This window comes from Sceloporus occidentalis, unplaced genomic scaffold (genome assembly GCF_023333645.1).
Source record: "Sceloporus occidentalis isolate IW3139 unplaced genomic scaffold, rSceOcc1.0.p SCAF_8, whole genome shotgun sequence".
NCBI classification, from domain to species: domain Eukaryota; kingdom Metazoa; phylum Chordata; class Lepidosauria; order Squamata; family Phrynosomatidae; genus Sceloporus; species Sceloporus occidentalis.
Window position 1 is genome coordinate 18240904 of NW_028316988.1, and position 24812 is coordinate 18265715.

The window sequence follows — 24812 nt, forward strand, 5'->3', positions numbered from 1 at the left end:
AAGCCAATGTTTCTTCTCTGCAGTGTAATACCACCTGCGGCCGAGGGGTGAAGAAGCGGATTGTGCTGTGCCTGGAGATTGTCAATGGGAAAATCAAAACCCGCAGCCCAACAGAATGTGACATCACCAAGAAACCGACAGAGGAAACCACCTGCTTCGAGAGACCTTGCTTCAAGTGGTACACCACTCCTTGGTCTGAGGTGAGACCTTGGGTATTCAGGCCACAAGGATGGGTGGGAACACTTGTATGGAAGGGTGAAGTGCTATGGAAAGATGTCTTGTCTAGAAAGATGTTCATTTTTTAAAAATCGCTGCTGCTGTTTTTGCACTCCCTTCGGGCTGTGACTTTGGACCGTCTGATTTTCAAATTAGAATTTGTCATTGCAAACGAACATTTTACTGCATGAAGTAGGAAGTGTTAGACAGCCCTAAATGCTTTGTTCACTTCTCAGACTCTTCCTACCTGCTAGTTGCTGCGTATCCTTAAGCTTCCAGTTGCAAGACAGGAGCAAAACCTTTCCTCTCTTCTCCATGTGCATAGTGTACAAAAACCTGTGGCATTGGTGTGCGGATGAGAGATGTTAAGTGTTACCAAGGGATGGACCTCGTCCGGGGCTGTGACCCTCTCGTGAAACCAGTCGGGAAGCAGACGTGTGACCTTCAGCCTTGCCCAACCGAACCACCAGGTCAGTGGAAAGTGGGCCTTTTTCAGAGTGTTAGACATAGGTAGGTCACTGTGAAGGAAATGGGGGTCATTTCCACCCTTGTAACCCCCCTTCTGTTGCATCATAGTGTTGCTCCAGGAATGACTGGAAGTGACATGAACTCAATTCCCATTTTGACTCTTGGCTGACGAAGGTGGACATTGCTTCATTTTTGGAGAGGGGCTATGGTGGTGGGGAAAATAGTGCTCCTTTTTTTGGGTGGTTGTTTGGATTCTGCCCCTGACTTCTATGTCCTTCTACCTTGCAGATGACAGCTGTCAAGACCAAGCAGGGACCAACTGTGCACTAGCGATTAAGGTGAACCTTTGCAGCCACTGGTACTATAGCAAAGCTTGCTGCAGGTCCTGCAGAGCCCCTCACTCCTAAGCAGGGACAGAAGGAGTGAGGGACTCACCACAACCAGCCAGATGGATGGATGGATATGGATATGGATGGATGCAGTGGGAACAGTTGGGTGAGGCCTGGTGGTGGAGGACTCCTTCCTGCTAGCATGGAGAACAAGGACCAGCAGCGATCCTGGACATCCTTCCAAGGAGGCCTCTTGTTTCCCCACCTCTCTTCCAAAATGGAGGGGCGTTGTTGGCACCGTGACTCCATCACCTTTGTCCCCAGTGCATCACTTGGGTACTACTGCTAACTGGCCCTCATCGCTCACTGAGAAAAGATGTGTACATAGATTCTTGACCATTTCTCTAATTATTCTCACTCCTGAAGGCTGCGTCAGCTTTGAATTTCCTTTCCCTTGCTTTATTAGCAAGGTTGGAACAGAAAAAAAAAATAACCCCCTCCTTTGATTTTCTTGATACCCACCCACTTCATTGGTCCCCAGAGTAATTTTGTATATGCACACCATATTTCTGACTTGCAATTTGCATACATTTGCAACTGAATCCTTTCCGACTGGCCTAGCTTGCATCCATTGGTACTCTCTCTCTTCTGGAGTTGCTCAGGAGAAAATCTAATATTTAGGTGCAGAGATGTCACAGTGGGTTCTCTGCTACTGGTGGCCATGCTTGCCATTGGCATGGCAGATGCTCTATCTTGTCCAAAGATGGATGGGTCAGCTATCAGCTTTTCCTTCTCTTATGCTTCAGGCTGTCAACCTTTATTTTGTTTAGAAATTCTTTTTTAAAGTGTCACATATATGTTAATCCTTTTCTAGGTGTGTTTAAAAGAATAAAGGGAATGAAAGTGGTTTAATGTGTGTGACGGAACTGGCACTAGCCAATCATCCACAGCAAGCTTTGCTGCAGACTTACAGAACTGGGTTGCTTCAAAGCTCAGCTTTGGAGAGGGAAAGGTTTCAACACTTGGGCTGAATCTAGGTAGGACACAGACCATCCAAGCCTCTCTACAACCCGGTAATCTCTACTAGTGGAGTCACAACCTTTTGTTGGCTGTTCCTTTCCTGCCTACATATTCTCATTCCTAATTTTTGCCCCATAAAACACTTCTTTTCAGATTAGCAATAATGAGTGGAGATTAGTGCCAAAGGCAACTTAAGCCAAAAGTTTGTAATCAAAGCCCAAAGCCTGCGATCCTCAATTAATATGACATAATGCCCACATATTCTATAGGATAATGAAAAGAAACCACCCATAACTGCACTTTAATATCGTAAAAAGGAGCTGCGCGCTCATTCTCTTTCTCTCTTTAATATATTTGTTTACAACCAGTGAACTTTATCCCTGTAACCGTAGAACTGTACCCTTATGTATATTTTAAATAAAATTTGGTCATATTTATGATACCGGCTGACTGTTCGCTTCAAAGTTCTTCCATTTGTTTTGAACATCCTGATTAAGAGTGCAGAAGGAAAAGGCGGCGATCAAGATTGTGGTTTGATCAGGTAAAATGGTGGAGGGCACGAGAGTCATTCTTAGGGTTCAACTTTGGACCCTGAAATATCAAGGCCTAGATATTCTGGATGATGTTTCACCTAGTTCTTTCAACTGTATTGGACAGGGATTGAACCTTGAGCTATATGCTTGGGAAGAGATGAACAAGATGATTAGATGATCTGATAGCTTCCATTTCAGTTCATGGGACAGCTATGACTGTGTCTTGAAGAAGCTGGCAACCTATGGTATGCCTAGTCACACGGTCTTCCCGTGCCTCCTGCAAAAGCACCTTGAAAAGCAGGGGTGTCACTAGGGGTGCGAGGGGTGTGGACCGTATCAGGTGAAAACACAGAAAGAGGATGAATACTGGGTGGGATGCCACTGTTAAATACAGTGGGCCCTTCACTTACATGGGAGATTCATTCTTGATCCTCCTGTGTTGGGGGAATTCCACATATGTTAGTGCCCCATTGAAAACAGTGGGGGTGCGTGCTCATGGCGGCGCATGGCATACGCATCATATGTTTGATTGCCATGCAGCTTCAGCGTAAGCCTGAAGCCACGTATAGTGCATGAGCGCACTGTAGTATAAAATTGTGCCATAGTTATAAGGCAGTCCAAGGAACAATGGCTTGAATTCAGCATGAGACTGACATATTTGTAACCGGACTTATGCGTGTGGAAAATGGAACCGAGTAGTCTCGCAACATCTGCATTCACCTAGGGGCTGCCATGGCATTACAACATATAGTCTACCATTGTGCAATGCCAGCCAGAGGAATAACTGATGCATCACAACCTCTATGTGCAGTGGGAACATCTGCACATTGGTGAGGAAACGCTAGAGTGCAACAGAGCACCCAATGGACATTGGAAGCGCTTGATGCACATTGGAAGAATCTTGCTGGTGGCCAGAGGTGTATATTTGCAGTTCAGTAGCAGGGGTTCATTGCATTTCTGCAACTTAACTAGGGATTTGTTAAGTTACGAGACATAGATTATAATGGAAAATTTTGGCCTGCAGAAGTGGAATTCCCATTATCAGCTTCTGTATCTGCTGACCCATTGGGCAAGCTTTAGTATTGTGAATCAAAATGCTTCGCCTTTGATAACAAAGTCAAGATAAGTTTATTTGTTTTAAAATTTTGGATTTCAGAGGTTCTGGAAGTCCTGTACAGGTTTGTCACACTGCCAAAGTGATTGGAAACTCATGGAACAGTTCAGTTAATTTCAAAGATGCACAAGGTGGGCGGGTGGGTGGGGAGGAGGAAGACAAGCGCAGGAAGAGATTAAAAACATAGCCACAATTTAAATGCAACAAATCCCAGCGTCTTGAAAAATGCCGTTAAAACAAACGCAAGTTTGAAGAAGAAGGGTTTTTTTTCTTTTTACAAAATTTACTCAAGAGTTCTATGGAAGCAGCGGCTATTACGTCAGATCACTTAAGACACAACAGAAAGCGACAGGAACACTTTCCATAGGATGTAGTCCAGGCAGGATATTGAAACGCGTCACAAACTGGACGTAAACACAATCCCCTGCATAGACGCACTCTGGCACTGCTTAAGATAATGGAGCTTGAACGGAACTGGGTTGTGCTTAAAACAATGGCCACTGGTTTGAAAGATCAACATTTCCTAGCCAGGGTTGTAGAAGGCATGTTTCGTCTTGAATCTTCTCTTCCATCCCATCCCACCTCAGTCTATACATCCTTCATACACAGGGCAATATATATATGTACAGTATATATATATACACACACACGCCTGGTTTTCGGGCAATTTTTGCCCCAAATTGTGCAGAAAGCCTCCCAAATATGCAAAAAAGCCACATAAAAAGCACTCCAGAAACCTATACTACCCCAGACACTTCAATTCTCCTCTACAGTCCCTCTCAAAATGTCAATTGGAAGTGATGTGATGCCATTTTTGAGAGTGACTGCAGAGGAAAATGAAGTTTTTTGGGGGCTTGCTGCGGGAAGAAGTCTCCATGGAGAGGTCTGGGGGGGTAGGATTGATCCTTGGCCCCGATTCAGTTGCCATCCATGTCTTTAAGGAACCACAAACGGAAACCTTTGGTCCTTGACTTTAAGTCTCTCTAGGTCTGAAGGTTGTTTGGTAATTGGTGGTGGTGGGGTGGGGATCTTAGATTCAGAAAATGTCCCTGTTGAGTCCTTTGAGGTGACACTGGGCCCTATGCTCTTGGTCAATATCACTTTTCCCAGGTGGCAAGACAAGATGGCAGCCAGTTCAGATGTTCACTGAAAGGCTGTGAATTGGTCCCATTGTCATAGCTGAGGATGGATTACTGGAGACAAATGGCTATGGAGGGTTGCAGATCCTAAAACTCAGGAGGGTCTATGGACAGTTGCTTCCTCAGACTCATGCTCCCAGATTCTTTCAGTTAGTCTCAAAGGTGTTACAAGATCCTTTTACATACTGATCTTTCAGACTCACACAGCTGTGTCTTTGAAATCTATAACTACAGTATGTAGTGCGGAAAATCCCCCAGGTTGAGACAAATGCAGAATTTCATCACTAGTCAGGCATACTTTTTTACTTTGCACATCCTATTGCAAGTAGTGCATTGACCACCGGCAGGTTCTTATTAAAACATTTCTTGATTGCTGATATCTCAAGAGCACCATGCTTCATGAAACTGACAATTATAATGCAGCTGCATTTTGCCCCACAGACCATTGTTTCCCAAAGACCACCTGTTTGCATCTCAATGAAGCAAGGTGGCCCTTACCGGCACCTGATCTTTAGTGTGTCCTCCAGATACATTTCTGTTTAGTGAACTGGAATTAAGTGTGAAGGGGAAAGCCAGGTGAGTTACCCAGAACACATCTAATTTAGTAGGTAAACGACACCAGCAGAAGGCCGCTGTGCTCACAGCACTGAGGTCCTACCATAACCTTTCTTTCTGATTTGCACTAGCCCTGCTGTCATTTTCAGACTCATAAATGCACAAATTATTGTAATAAATTAAATCACAGCACAACTGGGATTTATTTAAATTGTTTGCTCCTCAGAGCAAGGGACCCATCTTTTTAAATTCAGTTTTAAACTCAGTGAAGCAGCAGATGGAGCAACACCAGTATATTAAATAAAGATAAAAAATTAACTGTTTGGACCTTTGAAACAGGAGCATGCCAGAAATGGGAGTTGGAAAGATGAATGTGTGCAGCTACAAGACCCTAACCCAGAGGATCTGCCTGAGACACCTCTCTCCTGATAGCAAAGTCCTGAAACCATCTTGCATAGGAAGCAAAGGTCTGGGTCTCTTGGGAAGGTATTATTGATGGTGGTCCTGGGAAATGAAACCACACAAAGTGAGGCATGGCATGGCTTGACCTTGGATCACCTAGAGGCACGCACAAAGTTGTTTCCTCCATCTACAGTCCTAAGATAAACCCCAGAAGACATCTTCCAAAAGCCAAGTCTGAAGTTGATCCCTCCAACTAGATTCCAATAAGACATCCCCAAAATTGTCATAGGAGGCCATGGACCTATCACTTAGAGCCCAGTCTTGGCCAAGGAAGGAGGATGAGGAAGGAGGAAAGTAGTCATGCGAAGCGCCAATGGCAAAGAAGGGGACATGATCTTATGCATACAAAGGGTGGCCATGTATAAAAAAGCTCAAATACATTTAGTTTTTCATTCTTTCTCTCTCTCTATTGATATACATAGATATACAGAATTGTCAGTACCTGACTTTAGAAAACCTTCCCTCGGCTGTCTATTTGCTCCCCCCTTACCCATTGCATACAATGCTTTATTAATAGTTATATAGGTAAACATAACAACATATAAATACATTCATCATTTTAAAAGTCTCCCCAGGGATTTTCTTCACTGAAAAGAGCAACACCATTCTTATTCTTATCAATTCTTATTCTTATCATTATTATTTTAAAAAGCCCCAAGGTGTAGGAAATGATGAAATCCTTTCCATCATAACAGCGGGGCGCATGACTCCTTGGTAACCCGGTGGTGCCGATCTCCCGCCATGAAGATGCCAGGGACTGTTAGACGTCGGTGCTGATGCTACGGCTGCGGGAGAAGGCTTCGCGCATGGCTGAGAGACGGTTGGGGTTGAGGGCCTGGAGGTTGTTCACGCTGGCAGGCAGTTCCAGGTCTTCTTGGCTGATGGCCTTGTAGTTGACCAGGTCGCCTCCGTTCCGGACCTCCTCTTCCGGTTCCTGGAGGAAGAAGGTGGGAGGCTCATAATGGGAACAACTGGGACAGACAGTCCGACACTGGGAGTGCTTCTTGAAGGGAGAGGGCGAGTGGTACAAGGAGGGGCCGTTGGTCAGAGCCACATTGCGGTTGCAGTGGAGTGGAGGGATGTGGGAGTCCACATCGAAGTCCGGCTCCTCCCCGTCCTCTTCTGAATCATCCTTCTTGCAGCAGTAATACTAGGGAAGACAGAAAGGTTCATCAAGGAGTTGCTTCCACTGAGGCCATCTCCCTTTCCTCCATTGCTAAAAAGATAATGATATTAATGAGGGACGGACAGTTGGAGAACTGTAGTAGGGGTGCATGAACCCCCCAAGTGATCTTGGAGGGCTGAAGCCCCTATCTCACCCATTCTCACCAAAAATATATCCAGTTGCCCCTCCTAACTCATGGATCTGAAATCCGCAACCTCGATTATGCACAGAGGGGTGACTTTCATCATTTCTAATGGCGCGCATGCCCAGGCCGTGCACACAGGGGCACACCCTATTCAAGCCCATTTTCTATAAGGGATACCGTTGTACTATCCCATTGTTTATAATGGGACTCAGACACTGATTGATTTTGCTATCCATAGCAGATAAAACTCACTGTAAAATCCATCCATCCATCCATCCATCCATCCATCCATCCATCCATCCATCCATCTATTCATCCATCCTAATTATATCCTACTCTATATCAGAAGATCTCGGGGCAGTATACAAATATCATTGAAACAAGTTAAACAGTTTAAAACGCTAAAATATTTTAAGGAAGTTAAAATAACATTCAGCATCATAATGAGTTAAAAACAGATTTAAAGTTCTTTAAAAGTATTGGTATATACAACAGTATTTTTGGATGAATTAATAAGGTCCCTCTTCTAATGCACCCCCTTGACCTCTCATACCTGAAGCCTACAATAGCAGAGAACGGCTATGATACACAATAATATGACAGTTGCTAATATTCCGCCTGTGATGACCACGGTCCCGGCTGTCATTCGACCTCTTCTCCATTAACACCCTGGAAGAGAAAAGAGAAGATGGGAAAGGGTTAAGAGCTAAATATTGGGGTAAGACATGTGACCAGGGCCAGAGTAAGTCCGACTAGAGATAGACGACTGACCAAAGGCTCCCAGGTTTTATCTGTGCAATTTTGGAGGGTCTGGTGTACTCCAAATATTGGTTAGATAGTTGGCAAATATTTCACAAGCAAAGCGGAGTACGGAGTTATCTGGAGCATGAAAACAAAGGAGAGGATTTTTTTTGTTTGTTTAAAAGCTGGGCAGGCTATGCTTTCTCTAAGCAGACAGCTTGAGTTGGAAGTCGAAAGAAACCCACAAAAACCCAAAGAATATGGTTGCAAAGCTTTGGGCGCCTTCCCTGCCAAAGCAATTCAGTGCGCCATTGTTGCAATTTGCTGCCCGTTAAATAAAGGAATGAGCATCGTTTAGTCTAGACTTTGGCCTGGCAATTCTTTGCATTTTTCTCTGACACCACTACATCACGGAGTTTCTCCTCCATTTTGTTTTTCCTAGAATTAGCTGTAGTAAAATAAAATAAAATTGGAGGCTTTTCCAACAAATTTCCTCCTGAGGAAATTCAAATTGTGCTTTTAACAGTGATTCCTACATCAACATTTGTGGGCTCTAACCTCAACTGCACATCTCATTAAATCTCTCTGCAATTTTTCTTTTCTGAGGAAATTCAAGTAATTGTGTGCATGAGAGCCAACATGGTGTAGTGGTTCGAGCATTGGACTATAACTCTGGAGACCAGGGTTCAAATCCCTGCTTGACTATGGCAACCCACTGGGTGACGTTGGGCAGGTCACACTGTCTCAGACCCAGAAAACCCTGCGATATGTTCTCCTTAGGGTTGCCATAAGTCGGAAATGACTAGAAGGTGCATAACAACAACAATTGGGTGTGCAGCCTTGTTCCTCAGAGGTTGTCCTATCAGACCTGTAGGATAGTCCCTCAAGGCCAGAAGAGCTGCTCTGAGTCTGTTCTATTCAATTTGCTAAAGAGTCCTTTGGGGCCAGTAGTGTTCCTCAGAGGTTGTCCTATCAGACCTGTAGGGCAGTCCCTCAAGGCTCTGAATCTGTCCTACCAGACCTGCTGAAGAGTCCTTCGGGGCCAGCAGTGCCCCATAGAACTTGTCCTATCAGTCCTATTATAGGACAGTCATTCAAAGCCAGGGAAGCTGTCCTGAGCCTCTTCTATCACATCTTCTGAAGGGTCCCTTGGGACCAAAAGTGGCCTCGGTGCTTGTCCTAACCAACTTGCAAGGGTCTGGGAGTCTGACCATCCCCCTCTCCTTTCCCCATCTTGCCATTTTCCACCTAAGGAAGGTGGAGAGGCCAAGTTCTCTCCCCCAAGACAGAATCTTTCTAAGCCTGTGCAGACGGTGGTGAAGTTCTGGACAGACTCCTGCTGCGAGGAGTGCCTCCAAGCCGCCTTGGGATGCCAGCTGGCTGGAATATGCGACTGCTGCTAACGAACATGTTAGACAGCCTAGGAGCGGGAGAAGGCTTTTTGCAAATGGGTGTGCAGCAGGCGGGGGGGGGGGGGAACAGCTGTAGGAATATCAGGAGAGGAAGGGAGGGATGGTTGGGATATGTATGTGTGCAAACAACATCCATGCACCTCCTGGGTTATTTGGGTTTTCTACTCTCCTTTCTCTCCACATCTGGCACAATGACAGCCACGGGGCTGCGTGAAGGACTCTGTACCGTCTCCCAGACTTGAATGTAAGTCAGGTCTTGCATAGAGGAACACCAGATGCGAGAGGAAACAAAACCTCCCTTTGACCCAGCAATCCTCCCTGGTGCTCTCAGAATCACATCCTCTGGGCTGGCAAGCCAAGAGCCAAAGAGGCTTTTAGGGCCTTGGCACCATGCATAATTGAAGAGCATGGCTTGCAGCCATGTCAGAGTTGTCCTACTGAAGCCTAGTCATGCTGGGGTGCTGGTGCTGGGGATTTCCATTAGGCCTACAGCAGCATGGCTTAACTTTTCCCCTTCCTATTTGCAATCCTGAAAAGAATGCCATCCCCTTATTCCCACCCCCATTCTCCAGCATCAGTGTTGCAATTTGCAGGAGAGAGAAAAAAATTGCTTATTTTTAATTGTGGACTATATTTCAGAGGAAGGAACTGGCAAAACTACCTCTGAATATTCCTTGCCTAAGTGAACCCCATCACCATAAGTTGATAGGTGACTTGAAGCCACATGCACACAGTTGCACAACTGCTCCCATCATTAGTCCCAGCTTCTGCCAACCTAGCAGTGTGAAAGCATGCAAATGCAAGTAAATAGGTACCATTTTGGTGGGAAGGTAACAGTGCTCTGTGAAGTCATGCTGGCCACATGATCAGAGAGTAGTCTCTGACAAAACTGGCTTGTCTTAGTAATGGAGATGAGAACCACCCCCTATGGTTAGACACCACTTGACAATCTTAAGTTTGCTTAAGGGTCACCATAAGTCAGAAATAACTTGATGGCACACAACAACAAACAACCGACTTCTTGGCCAGAGCACTCCAATACCTCACCAAACTACAAACTGGAGAATTCCACAGGCTGAACCTTGGCAATTAAATAGTGCAACCATTTTGCAAAGTGAAACGGTCCTTGAGTTCAGTCTATAAGGATTCCATTTCTCACACCACCCTACCACAGCCTTAGGACTTCATTGCACCAGCCTTCTGTCTTGCTCCAATTGCATTAGTGAAAGCAAGTGGAAACATACCCGTTTGGGAGCATTCATTATCACACTTCTCTGTAATAGTGTGAAGGCACTGCTTTGGTGATCTATGGTCCTGTGTGATCTCTTCTGCATGGTCTTTATAACCCCATCTTCCTCCCCTGTGCCCTACCTAGCATGCTTTTTGGGTTTATTTTATTTTGTTTTTAACACAATTGCACAATTATGACAATACCGTATAATGAAAAATTAGGGGAGGGGGAAGAAATAGAAAGGGAAAGGAAACATCTTGCTTGGGAATAGTGAGGGGAGGGGGAGATAGGAGGAGAACTGTGCCCACTGATGCCATGCAACTACCATCATATTGTCACTGCCATGGAAAAGACTTATTGCACCAGGGGGACTAATTGGCATAGCAGCGATATTAGGAACCATTGATGGGTTTCCCCCGTTAATGGAAAGGTGAGCTACAGAAACAAATGAAACGCAAAGCAGCAATAGAATAGGCACAGCGTCATGTGATAAGTACCAGCCAGTTGCACTAATAAATGATTTTAATTTCAAATTGCTGCCTTGTGTTATAAAGTCCTTGGTAGCTCAGGAGCTACCCTTTCTATGGTTTCATCTTCATCTCAATGAGCAAACAGTCAATAAAGGGCTTAAGAAACCATCCGTGGAGGATAAAGTTAGCGTGTTCACTCTGACTGAGAGAGCGGAAAAGGTGATTTTAATTTAGATTTAATTTCGATTCCTGAGCAATGCTTCCACAATGTTTGCACACAAACATTTGGAAAGGGGGGTGGCACAGGCTCTTTTTTCAGGTGGAATCCAGAGAGCTATAGCGAGCCAAGAGCTGGTGCTTGGAAGATGCATGCAGGTGTTGCATGTGGAGAGTGTTTCCCTGAAGGCAGAACAGCCAGGGATGCTTTAGAAGGCAAGCATCACCGCCATCTTGTGGCAATGACTTTGGTGGCTCAGTTCTGCGTCACTTGAAAAAGGAATTAGTGCAGGCCTTCTCTTCTTCACAACTGGGTGCGAAAATCACTCTTTGAAATATTTGAGGGGATGTATGTATGCCATTTCCACCCCTTTTTCTGTTCTTTTGGGTGGGTTTTCTTATTTGGGTGCAGCAAATGTTGGGGAAAACTACATGCCCTCCAACATTTCACACCTGAAAACCAGGACACGTGTGGTCAAGATGGAAAACATTATTAATAAGAAACAACATATGAGCTAGGAGAAGCTGCAGAAGTTTGATTTTGCCTGAATCTACTGGAAAGGGCAAGGCTCTGCCTCCTCCTCTCTTCTCCACTGGCTAAGCTGAGTGGAAACCAATTGTGCATTTTGAATTCGGTTTGCAGCAACTTAAGTAAGCTGAAAACAAAGCGGAAACATGGGAGGAGGAGAGAGAAGCTAGGAACATTTCAACAGGTTTAATCATGACGGTCACTGCCACATTGGGACAGTTGGGAGGGTATAACCTTGATTTTGCTATTTTAATAAGGGACACCAGGACTTGAGCATCCAGGGATTTTGGAATCCATGGGAGGTCTTGGAACCAAACCCCAGAGGATACCAAAGGCCCACTTTATGCGACTTCGAGTCATCTGGTGACTTATGGTGAATCCATGTATTGGAAAGAGTTTTCTTAGGCAAGGAATACTCAGAGGTGGTTTTGCCAGTTCCTTCCTCTGAAATATAGCCTACTGCACCTAGTATTTATTGGCAGACTTCCATCCAAGTGCTAGCCAGGGCTGACCCTACTTAGCTTCCAAGATCAGACAGGATCTGGTACCCTCAGATGAAGCAGAAGCATTTTTTTTGAAACAAAAGAAAATGAAAGCATAGAACCTGTGGTGCCATGCAGAGGCAATAACCATTTGCCATGTGCTTAAAAATGGCTTCCAAGGGAAATATAACTCTTTTGCAACCATAGCTTCTTATAATTCTGCTGAAACCCTGAAGAAATAAAAACAGCTTGATCTGACAAGTAGAGGAGCAGAGTCAGGTGAAATGAGGACTTTGCAAAATGTTGATACATACTCTCCAATTGTCCGGATTTGGCATGGACAATCTCTCCAGTCTCACTTTTCCAGTTGCTTTTAAAATGTCCCTGTTTCTCCCTCTTCCTTCCACTTTCCCCCTCTGTCCTCAACATATTTTGTTTGCTAGAGACTGAATTCAAATTGCACAAATAATTTGCAACTCTACTATTTCAGCAGAGGGGAGAGGAATGGAGAAAGAAACTTTCCCAGTCGGCTCAGGACAAAGCAAACCACTGTAGCTTATCTGTGCATGCCTGTTCTTCCCCATAACTTTTGCTGTCCAGACCACACTCTGACATTGCTGGGCCATATGTCTCTCACTTTTCATCTATGAAATATTGGAAGCTATGTTGCAAGATGGCCTGAATGCTTATTTGCTCAGTTTTTTCCCCACTGAGTATTTCAGTGCCTCGCCAAGGGGAACTTGACTCCTTTTTCTTGCAACTATTTACCGCAGACGAAAAAGCTGATGATAAAAAAGATGATCCAACTGTGCAGGTAACAGTTCAAATCCCAGTGGTGCTTCTGTGATGCAGCACAAAGCTAACTAGGGATTTTCTTGGCCCAAAAAGTAAGAAGGCCTCCTATCAAAAGGAATCGGTTTTGTGTGGCCAGTAAACTCTGGATGCTGCCATACTGCAAAATGAATGCAGAGTGATACAACTTTAACTGTCATGACTCCATCCTATGGAAGCCTGGGATCTGTAGCTTGTTGTGGCACCAGAGCTGTCTGACAGAAAAGGTCCATGAGATCCTGGGATCTGTAGTTTGTGTGGCACGACAGCTATCTACCAGAGAAGACTAAATATCTCACAAAAATAACAAATCCCCAAATTCCATAGCATTGAGCCAAGGGAATTCTTTGGCATTTCTACCCTGATTTAGAGCAAACAGGGATTCTTTTTACACTAGAATTCCTCTTTGTGTCTATTTTGACCCCTTTCCACACAGAAGTAAAGGAGACAAATGTAAAGGATTTTTGCAGGCTGGCATCTTAATTATAACTGCGTTCGCTTTAACCTCATCTTCTGATTAACACTTATCCCTCGGGCAATTAAAAAAAATGTATCATTTCTCCCATTACTGTGAAACATCAAGCTCAGTCCCACAAAGAATCCAGCTAGCATATCTAAGGTGCCTCCGAATTTTAAGAGCAAGGATGGAGAAAAAAGAGATGTAAAAAAGAAAAGGAAAAAAGGTTGGTTAAGTACCCCTGTAATGTATTTATTGCGAGGGCTTGCACACGTACGCCCGTGCACGTGTGTGTCTGTGCACATGCAAACACACACACACTCACACCTGGAAGCCTGAAACTCTCCAGAACACCAGGAGGAAAAAATTAAGAACACATGGCATTTAGCATACGGAGGCCCAAAAGCAGAACAGTTCCTGTCTAGACTTTCTCTCTCTCTCTTTTTTCTTTCTTTTTTCTTTAAAAAAAACCACATTTGCTCCTAATTTCATGTCTGTTCAGCCTCCCAGAATCATCATATACTTAGTAATAAATACACTGGTAAGGTTACCAGGCCTCAGGGTTTGACATTGCAAAGTCCTGCCTACCTTTTCAGAGTCTTGGGGAGCCGGGAAGGGACTTAATCCTCAGGATGCTGGCATGCCTGGGGCCCAACTATTTTCCCCGGCTTGGCTTGATCATATCTTGACTTTTACTTCTCACAGCTGCTGGCTTCCTTGTCCATCCATCAGATTCCTCTAGCTCTCCTCACCAACGCAGGGACCACCAGGCTTTAAGTCTAGAGGACAGAAGTGGGCCAAATTTCCAGCAGCTGCTCTTCCCGTCATCCCTGTCCACACTTGCCTTTGGAGAGTCTGTGAAAAGGTGGTTCGGTTGGAGAACATTTGTGGAGAGCTGTTCAGGCCACCCAAAATGTCTGCCTCTGCTTTCTTCAGCACTAAGTGGGTGCGGGGTGCACTGGGTGACATCCAAATTGGGGTGATGCCACTGCTCCCCAAATGTCAAATGTGAGGTGTAGCTCACTGAGTAGAGAAAGGAGACTCAAAAGGATGTTGAGTAACTGGAGTGTTTCCAAAGGAGGGCGGCTAAAATGGTGAAAGGTCTGGAAACCATGCCCTATCAGGAATGACTTAGGGAGCTGGGGATGTTCAGCCTGGAGAAGAGAAGGTTAAGAGGTTGATATGATAGTCCTGTTTAAATATTTGAAGGGATGTCATATTGAGGAGGGAGCAAGCTTGTTTACTGTTGCTCCAGAGAACAGGATACGGAGCAATGGATGCAAGCTCCAGGAAAAGAGATTCCACTTCACCTTGAGGAACTTCCTGACAGTAAGGGCTGTTCGACAGTGGGACAAACTCCCTGGGAGTGCAGTGGAGTCTCCTTCCTTGGAGGTCTTTAAGCAGAGGCTGGATGGCCATCTGTCAGGTATGCTTTGATTGTGAGTTCCTGAATGGCTGGGAGTTCGATGGGATGGCCCTTGTGGTCTCTTCCAACTCTTATGATTTTATGATGACTGTTACCCTGAAGACAACCATGGAGTTGCCCATCTCTTTGGGAGTACTGGAGCTCCAAAGAGATGGGCAGTCTCCTTTGTTGGCGGGGGCCAGGAAGGTGTTTAAAAAATGATACACACTGGGTGTCAAATATGCTAGGTATGCTGCTGGCCAGGTGATGTGGGTAGGGGACCTAGTTAAGCAGCTATGGGCTGGGTTAGTTCTGTAAAGTGAGGCTCATTGGAACAGTATGTGTGTCATCCTAGTTCTTCAATTGGTCTTACAATGTCCCAATTTCTCTCTTCCCCTCCCATACTCCAATTGCCTCAAACCGAGTTCAATCTCTTTATTTTATATTGTGATGACCGATGGTTATAAGTAATTAAAAACTGAACTCTGAACATGGTTGGTTGTGCATTGCAGTTGTACACTGTGGTTGCAAATTGTGTATTCCAGGTGTTCATTGCACAATTACATCCAGTCACTGACACGTGTTGCACAATATTGCTTTCCTGCATGGAGGCCATGTGAGGCTAGCATAGTGTGTCTCCCCATGCAGATATTGACACTATTTGTAGGAGATGTTGGAATGAAGCCTTAATGTGTAGCTGTCCCTGTCGAGATATAAGCTTGGCACCCCAATGTAGGGATCTGACCTCTCATCATTTTGGCCCGCCTTCCCTTCCAAAATACCTGAATAGCTGGCCATTTAAACCAGCTTTACAAGAATCCCCACTGAGTCTCAACAGGCCGGCTCCTTAACAGGAAGACTGCAAATGTGTAATTTGCCAATAGTTTTGGCACAAATTGTTTCAAGATCTTTCTTTTAGTAGAAACAACATCTATATCCACGGAGAGAGAAGAAGAGAGTGTGCACATTAGGAATTGGAAGATTAAGTGTATTGGGCTGTTGGACGCTCGTAAGGGGAGCGCTACCGGCACACAAGAGCTGTTGGCTGCCTTATGCAGGTACTAAAAGTTGATGGATTCCAGCTCGTGAAGGCAGTGCGCGCGTCCAAAAAAGCTGAGACCCAGCCTTGGAAGAGGGGGGCCTTCGATATGAAAAATGAGCAAGACAAGAAGCCAAAAAACATTCTGTTAATTTTTTGTAAATGTCAAGGGGCAGCAGCACCATAATTGCATTTCTAGTTGACCCTTTCAAGACACCCCAGCAGTAAATTCATTTCCCAGTGAGGTTGCACTTGTGTTCAGTTGTGGCCCTTCCATACCCAGGAAAATGGAGACCATATCCTCCAATATTTCATAGAAGAAAACCTGGACATATATGACCATGCAACATCAGAGTGTGATCATGATGGTAGAAGTTACTAATGAGGAAGAAGACATGAGCTAGGAAAGGCTGCTGCAGTTTGCTTTTGCCTGGGCCTAATGGGACAGAGAAGATTATGTCCCCTCCTCACCTTTTCCCCCTGCTGAAGGCAGACTATGGGATTCTACAGATGGGCGGCATCCAGCCACCCCTGTACTGGTCGGATCGATGCCGCAGCAACCGCACACAGCAGCACCAGTCCGTTTCTTGTAGGGAGCAAAAAGAAGCCACCACAACCAGCTTCCTGCAAGGGGTGTCGCAGCACCGTGATGCCCCTTCTGCACTGCACTGTTTGGGCACTGTGCTGCCTGTGCATCATCATGGCACACACCATATAGAAGTGTGTTCACCAAGCTGGCACACAGGTGGTGCGGTGAGGGCTTGAAGCATGCAGATGCTCAGCCCTCACCCCACGCACAGACTGGTACAAAGTGCCGGTCTGCATAGCACCTATGTTTGCACTCTGAACTTCATTTGCAGCAATTGAAGAAAGCTGAGAGCAAAGGTGGGAGAGGGGAGAGAAACCAGGACATTTTTAAAGCAGTGGAAAAAGTGGGATGACAAAGGACTAATCAGGACCATCCTTATCAAATTGGGGCAGTTGAAGGTAGGTGAGGCTCTTAAAGACCATACTTGCAATTTAACACCCTCATGGATGGCTTTCACTCCCTGTAAGGCTCTTGCTCTCTTGCATAAAGGCAGAAATTGAATATCAACAAGACTGAGAGTCTATTGATGGATTTTGCCTATCAATGAAAAGGTGCACAAGACGGACACATGATCATGTGATAAATACCAGCCAAAGATGCTTTTATCCTATTAAAATTCTGCTTTTCTATCCTCATGTGATACAAGTCCATTCTCTTTGCACACCTGCCACTATGGATTATGGTTCCTTCTTTAGATTTTGAATCAGTCTTCGCCTATGAAGCCGGAGGAAGATGGAGAGAACTTTTTCTTGGTTTCTTTTCTTTGGGTTTACAGTGGCAGGATGGGAGTGGGCATTGTAAGGCTCACAGAGCTGTTAATTTGCCTGTTAATTTGCCAGTCTTCCTTGACACTCTCAAAAAGATCACTTCAACAGCTTCCCATCTGCATGGGGAGATAAACCAGATATGGCAGTAGCGCTGCCTGGCATCTGAGCTGCCAAGTGGCACTGCCGTTGCTTAAAGCAGCTTTGCTGTCAAGCGAAGCCACTTATGAATGTTTTATTAGTGCCCTCAACTTTGTTTCTCTGCCAATTCTCTTCTTCTCTCCCCTCTTTTTGCATACAACTGAAGGTCAGCTTCTTTATCAGCCAGACGCCCTGGCAAGGCTTCTAGGGTGTTACACAATTCTTTCATTGATCAATCTCCTTCTGTTTAAGCAATCCATCATTTGAATGGAAATACCATTTGCATGAGATTTTGTATGGTTTTATTTATGTTGGATACAATTATCCAATGAAAGTTGAAATGTATTTCTTTTTTTTAAAATCCCATCCCTCTTTATCTTGCGGTAACGCGATCTGGTTTTCTGCTGCTCCAGAGACTGGAACAGGAACCAATGGATTCAAATGACAAGAAACAGATTCCACCCAAGCACTGTGTATGTGCCTTCAAGTCCCTTGTCAACTTATGGTGATTCCATGATTCTCCTAGGAGGAACTTATTTACTGTAAGAGCTGTCTGATGGTGGAATAGACTCAGAGGGCAGTGGACTCTCTTTCTCTGCTGTTGTTGCTGTCGTGTGCCTTCAGGTTGTTTTCAACTATGGTGACCCTAAGGCGACACTATCACAGGGTTTTCTTGGCAAGATTTGTTCAGAGGTTCCTCTGAGGATGAGAGAGAGCGTGACTTGCTCAGGATCAACCAGTGGGTTTCCGTGGCCAAGTGGGGAGTCAAATCTTGGTCCCCAGAGTCACAGTTCAACACTCAAGACATTACACCATGCTAGCTCTCCCCCTTCTTTGGACATTTTTAAACAGAGGTTGGATGGCCTTCCACTCAGAGATGTTATAGTCATGTATTCCTGATGGCAACAGGTTGGACTACAGGGTCTTTGCAGTCCCTTCCAACTCTAAGTACATATCATCCATTCCAGAGGTAGCCCTGTCTATTTCTCTTTGATCTGGAGTAATTCTACATTATTTTCTCTTCCCAATAAATATAGCAGTCTCTGCAATCACATCTATTTTCATGAAGCAGTAGAATAACTGATTCACAAAGGAAGGAAGGAATCCCAAGAGCCATATAGTCCAGCTTCCTGAATCTGCAGCTCAAGCATCCCCAAAAAATGTACATCAGCTGGAATCTTGTATGGGAGTTATACTTTTATATTTGGACTTGTGTATGAAGGAATTAGAATTGGGCCATTTTGTATCTTCTCTATCCAATAGAGGGATGCATAGAAGAGCTGGCAAAGTGACCAATGCAAAATGAGACTGGTGTACGTTGGGCACTAATGCACATTGAGCACTCTTGCTTTTGCCCTGATATTGATCTTTGCAATTCATGAGCAGGATTTCTTCCTGCCTCTGCTACATAGCTAAGCATACATAAAGTTACATAACAATCCATAGGATGATGAAGCCATGGGAGTTAAAGTGGAATCATAACACCATAACAACATAGTGTGAAACGGCCCTAAATCTCCACACATACATGAATGGTGCTGTGCCACCACTGTATTGAAAGGCACTGAACCACAATATCAAAAACAGAAGTGAACGCACAACTACATACGCACGTGTATCCACATGCAACCATATGCAATGGAACTGTACACACAACTCTACAACCTTGTGGTTGAATTCAAAGATATAGCTGTGTTAGTCTGTGGAATCAGTATGTGGAGAGATCTAGTAGCACCTTTGAGACTACCTGAAAGAAAGAAGTTGGCAATATGAGCTTTCATAGACTTAAGTCTACTTCCTTAGATGCATTTGGTGGAATGAAAAGCCAGGAATGGAAAGCCCTGGCTTTCCACTCCACCAAATCCATCTGAGGGAGTAGACTGAAGTCTATGAATGCTCATGCTGCCAACTTCTTTCTTTCAGTTAGTCTCAAAGGTGCTACAACAGCTCTCTACAACCTTGTGGTTGTTCTGCACTGGACAACAATGTCCAAAGGCTTCCATAGAGGATATTATGTCTGCACAACGCACCAAGAGGCTTCCAGCCATCATCTAATGCAGGGGATATCCTTGCACCTTTCAGGTTTTTTTTTAATACAAATGCACCCTTCACTCACCATCTCCCCTGAATAATGGCATAGTTCCATAAAGGGGTTTTGCTTTGAGGACGAAACAGGAAATTCCATTCCAACTCTGGAAGCATCAGATTCAACAGAAACTCAAAATAGGGGGCAATTAGATCGCTGCCAACTTCTAGTTGAGCCCCCCCCCCCCACTCTTTAAACAAAAAAACCCCTCAAACCAAATGAAGCTCCAGAGGAAAGAAATCAAAATCCCTCCCTGCCTCCCCGTCATCCATCCACACTACATTTCAGAAGCTGCCCCAGAGTCACAGTGGACACTCCTGTGCCAGATACTGAGAAAGCAGTAAACTAGCCAAGAACCAGGAAAAATAGTTTGGAGCCAAGTAAGGTTTTGACTCTTCTCTTCCCCCTCTACTTGTAATCTTACCCAGTCAATGGAGGAAAGCTCAGAGCAACAGGGCAACTTTCCAGTGGCACGTTTTGCGACAGCGGAGTCAGCCAACGGGGCAGCTGCCAGGGACCATGGAGGCACCAGACATGGCTCCCTGCGTGTAAGTGAGGAACGTGTCACACAGAAATCCTACATTCAGCAACAAATCCTGCTGATGGACAGAACAGGAGGACTTCACCCTGCCAGACTATGAATTTATGAAGCGCACGGACAGAGTCAAAGGCTTACCGCCAGCCCAGGATGCTGTGTTCAGCTATAGCAACTACCAGATCTTCTTTGAAGGCCACAACAGGGAGGTCATGGACACAATGGCTGTCTTGTTAAATGTTGGACAAAATATAGGACTGTAAAGATCATAACCAGTCCTTTGAATAGCACTTTGAATTGATTATGCCATTAGCTAGTCAGCCATGTTGGCTGATCTCTCCAGATGATCCTCAAGAATCATAGAAAACAAAGCAAACAACCTAATGAAAATTAACATTGGTATCAGTAACTACCAGTGGCTTCCAGGTCAGTGGATGAGGAATCTGGTCTGTGTTTTAACCTCAATTGAGAGAAGTTGTCCAAAGTGCTGAACTCTAATCTTTCCAGATAGAAAAAACATCCAGGGGTAGCTGTGTTGGCCATATAGCAAATTCAGCAACAACAAAAATCCACCAAACCTTGATACCTTTAGATGCAGCCACCTTGGATGGCACCTTCAGAAAAACTGGAAGGGATTAAATCTGACTTCAGAGCTACCAGCTGCCACTGACTGATGCAAAGTGCGACAGCAATGAAATGCATGTTTTCCACACAGGCAAAACCTTTGGGGATTCGCTGCCAGAGGATGTAGGCTGAGGATGGCGCATTGCTCAGATCCAAGTGGCTTTAACACTTTACATGGGTTAGAAGCAAGCGTGTGGAAGAGGAAACACTTTAGGTCTCGGAGATGAAAGAACCTTCCCAAGCTTGGATGCAGATGATCTGAAAATCTAGATGGTAGGGACAGAATAAAAATGTGCCATTTTCTTTCCTCATGCTACTACAGGAATAGGTTACCGCAGGGGTTTGGAAGGTAGCAATACTTCCCCAATAATTCCTCAGGACTGTACCTCCCTAGAAAGATTTTCAACCTTTATCTCATTCTTCATTAAAAAGACCCACCATGCTCCTTAGGATGTTGGTTACACCCGTCTCTGTTTCTCTGTTGCATCTGAATCAGGTGCAGAGATGGTCTGGATGAGAGCCAGTGCACAAAAGCCAAATCTGGACACTTAGAAACTGAAAGCTGGATTACAGCAATGCCCTTTGTGTGTGGCTGTGTGCACCTGAGAGAGCAGACCAAGTCTATGGAAGCTTCTGCTACAACTCCTTTCGTACGTTGGTCTCAAAGGTGCTACAAGATCCTTTCCCATGCTGCTATTCCAAATGCACATAGCGGTGCATTTGAGTTCTAGCTGATAGTAGCATATCTAGCTGATAGGGTTATATATACCCTCCAACTGTCCTGATTTGGCAGGGACTACTCAAATTACTCCTCCGCTGTCAATCACTTCCAAGGGAGTTGCAAGTGCAAAAATAGTTTGCACTTAGTTATTGTGGAGTGAGGAGGAGATGAGCAGACTCTTTCCCTTCCCAGTTGGTGCAAGCAAAAGCAAACTGCTGCAGACCCTCCTAGCTCATCTGTTCTTCTCTGTTAATAACTTTTGTCATTTTGACCACTTTCTGACACTGCCTGGCCCCAAGTCCAAATTTTTTATATGTGAAATGATGGCGGTTATGGTTTTATATCGACAGCCTTCTTCTCCTTCTTTGGGCTCGGAAGCCAGTCATGGGTTCTGAACTGTCGTCATCCTGTTCTCTTCCCTCTGCAGAAAATGTATTTGCTGAATTTTTAGCACACTAAACTCTGCCCAAGGATTTTAATTCCTTTCCCTTTCTCCCCCAGGCAATCCAAACAGTCGTCTATTGCATAAGTATCAGGGAATTATTTCCTTATATCAGGCATTAATCCACCGCACACATAAGCTGCCTGCACTCTTTAAACTAAAGATAGGCTGGCTTGCATTTGTGTGTGGCGGGGAGGTGGGAGGTGGCAGCAATATATTTGCACCTGACACATATATACACACACATATGCACACCCAGAGATTTAATCACATCTCAAATTAATATGAAAACCAGCCATAGACTTTAGCATCCAAAAGAGTCAGGGAAGTGAAAAAGTGGAGGCGGATGTTACCGGCATCACCAGCTACAGATAAGCTATTGCAAATGCAGCTAAAATAGGAAACAAAATCCAGAGGTGAATGAATATATATATATATATCCTCCATGTTTCTTGTGTTAATCCCATTTGGTCAAGTTAACAGCCACCTTGCCCTGCGTCAGTATCAGCCCCACAGATTGCAAAGCAAAAGGGGGAAAAACACCCTGGAAAGGAGCATCCAAAGCTCCTCCAGAAGAAGGCGGAAAAATACAGGTTTAATGAGATTTAATAGTAATGTGCCAATGTTCCTGCATGTTCTGCTCTTTGCTAAGCAGCAAACATCCAGGCAATGCAGGGAGAGAACATTTCCAGCTGCCTGCTGGGGCTCGTGCACAATGTAATCTGCAGGAGAGCAGGCGTCGAGCGCATAAAACCTTAATTATTCTAACAAACCACGCAAGGCGAGACGTACAAAAGGAAACAGAACCGGTCCTGCTTTCTAGCTGGTGCAAAATAATCAAATTGGTTGGGGAGAACCAAAGGTAGCTTAGGAAAAAACGACAACGTGGGTGCAGTGTACCCTTTACCGGGGAGAGTACTTGGAAAAGTAACAATGGTATACGCTCATGTATAAGTCTAGATATTTTAGCCAAAGCGTTGACCCCCAAAACCTGGGTTGACCTATCCACGGGTCAACGAAAGTACGGTACTTTAACTCTGATCAAAAAAGGAGCTGTCTCTCTTCTCTGAGCAGAGTGGGAAAAGGTGAGAGCTTAGTCCGTCCCGGGAGAACCTAAAAGAAGCACCAGCGTCCTCTAATCTCTCCGCTGTGATGCACTTCTGACCTTTTCGACTGCCTGGCTGGGAGAATGGCGGTGGTGGCATCTCTTTGGCACTTCCTCCCCAAAGGAACACTAAGAGGAATCAGGCTTTGAAGAATTGAATAGACATTTGTGTGTGTGTGTGTATGTGTGTCAGCTTTTTGGGGTTAAGATCAGGCCAAGTTCTCACCTTAAAGTCAAAGGCTAGCATCACTGTGAGTGTAGTCGCCATTTGCTTTGCTTTGCCTTTATGTCCTTTTGGACACGTGCACATTTTCATAGCCCCATCCACACCTGGTTGCCTCCCCCATACATTGCACAACCATCATTTACTGTGTTCTCCTCTTCATCCATCCAGCCGTTAGGGTGAACACAAACAGTTATGGCTCCTGGAATCTTGTACCATCTTTTTCCTTTGCTCCATCTTTTACAGCCTTTGCCACATGCCTCTAGTCCTCGACTTATCCATGTGTCATATCAAAATCCATAACTTTATTGGTGATAGTTGCATATAAGCAAATATGGGATTTGCTTATAAACGTGCGATGCTGAGGGACTTAGTTATATGCCGCAGCACCTGACTGTCCTTTTCCAGACTTCCACGGATGTGTGGCTGCATCTACACTGCAGAATTAATGCAGTTTGACACCGCTTGAACTGGCATGGCTTGATGCTATCGAAGTCTGAGATTTGTAGCTTTGTAACCTTCTCTGTCAAAGAGCTCTGGTGCCTCAACAAACTACAAATCCCAGGATTCTGTAGGATGGAGCCATGGCAGTTAAAGTAGTGTCAAACCACAATAATTCTTCAGTGTAGCATCAGCTTTAAACTTCATGTACTGTCCTCCCCTGACAAGCCTTGTCTCCTTTGGGAACATCCTGCCAGTAACAATCTAATCTTTCTTTCAACAACACTTCACTTATATACAGTATTTACTTAATGGCAACTGTTTATTTTGTTATGGGTTTCTAAAGCCATCTGTTGCTCTGATGTTGTTAAAAGATAAAGTATAAATAACCTAAACTGATAAAACAAACTCTGAGTTTTAGAAACTCTGAATATTAGAAAATGTTCAGAGTTTCATACCTTCCTGCAGAGAGTCTAGGAATTTTAGTTTCCTCCAAGAAATTAAGAAGTGCTTCCTAGCAAGTCACTTTTGGAGAGATGAAGCTTTTCGCAAGTCAGAACTACTGTATATGGTGAATTGTAATAGCACTTTACTACTAAAGCTCACACTTACCACCTTTACTAAGAAAGGAGTAATATCCTTTCCACTTATCCCTTTGCTGCCATCAACTTTGAGGGCTCCAATTTATCTACCTTTCTATCGCATCAAATGTGGGGATCTTCTAGATCAGTGATTCTCAACCTTTGGCTCTCCTAAAATTTTGCACTTCAACTCCCAGAAGTCCCAGCCAGCTTGCCCAAATGATAAGGGATTCTGGGAGCTGAAGTCTAAAATGCCTGAAGGACCCAAGGTTAAGAACCACTGTTCTAGATGATCAGGATGGTGAAGCTCCTCCCAAGTTCATTCGTCTCAGTCCCTGCAAGCTGTCCTCCATATTAACATCAAAGACTATGGCTTGAGGAACCAAACCTCCCCAGAGCAGATCATCTGCATCACCAGATGTTCACTTCCAGGAACCTAGTTCCCCTCCTTTAAAAAGGAATGGCTGATGAGAACTTCATTTGTGTCCTATCTGCTAGCTGTATCATTTATTCTTGCAAGGGTCTACAAGGAAGTTATCAGTCACTCTGATGAGTCTTGGCACCTGCTCCATCCCATCTTGAAAAATTGCTCTAGGAAGGC

The 24812-nt window shown here is 44.6% G+C and overlaps 2 protein-coding genes across 5 annotated transcripts in view; one reads left to right on the forward strand and one right to left on the reverse strand.

Annotated features, from left to right (window-relative positions):
• Nucleotides 1–2424, forward strand: part of LOC149308096 (ADAMTS-like protein 2) — a 29744-nt gene extending 27320 nt beyond the window's left edge. For both annotated transcript variants that reach the window (XM_089535069.1, XM_089535068.1), the window contains 3 exons: nucleotides 24–200; nucleotides 542–686; nucleotides 973–2424. In XM_089535069.1, the coding sequence (XP_089391195.1) occupies nucleotides 24–200; nucleotides 542–686; nucleotides 973–1091 (441 nt within the window). In that variant the 3' untranslated portion in view covers nucleotides 1092–2424. The remainder of the gene's footprint in view (nucleotides 1–23; nucleotides 201–541; nucleotides 687–972) is intronic.
• A 1246-nt stretch (nucleotides 2425–3670) lies between these two features.
• The window catches only part of LOC149308097 (protein FAM163B-like), a 31422-nt gene continuing 10280 nt past the window's right edge, over nucleotides 3671–24812 (reverse strand). For 2 of the 3 annotated variants that reach the window (XM_089535070.1, XM_089535073.1), the window contains exons 2-3: nucleotides 7700–7815; nucleotides 3671–6986 (exon numbers count right to left, since the gene is read on the reverse strand). In XM_089535070.1, coding sequence (XP_089391196.1) covers nucleotides 6597–6986; nucleotides 7700–7792 — 483 coding nt within the window. In that variant the 5' untranslated portion in view covers nucleotides 7793–7815 and the 3' untranslated portion in view covers nucleotides 3671–6596. Of the gene's footprint in view, nucleotides 6987–7699; nucleotides 7816–14103; nucleotides 14295–24812 lie in introns of all 3 variants that reach the window. The other variant, XM_089535071.1, reaches the window with a different exon arrangement.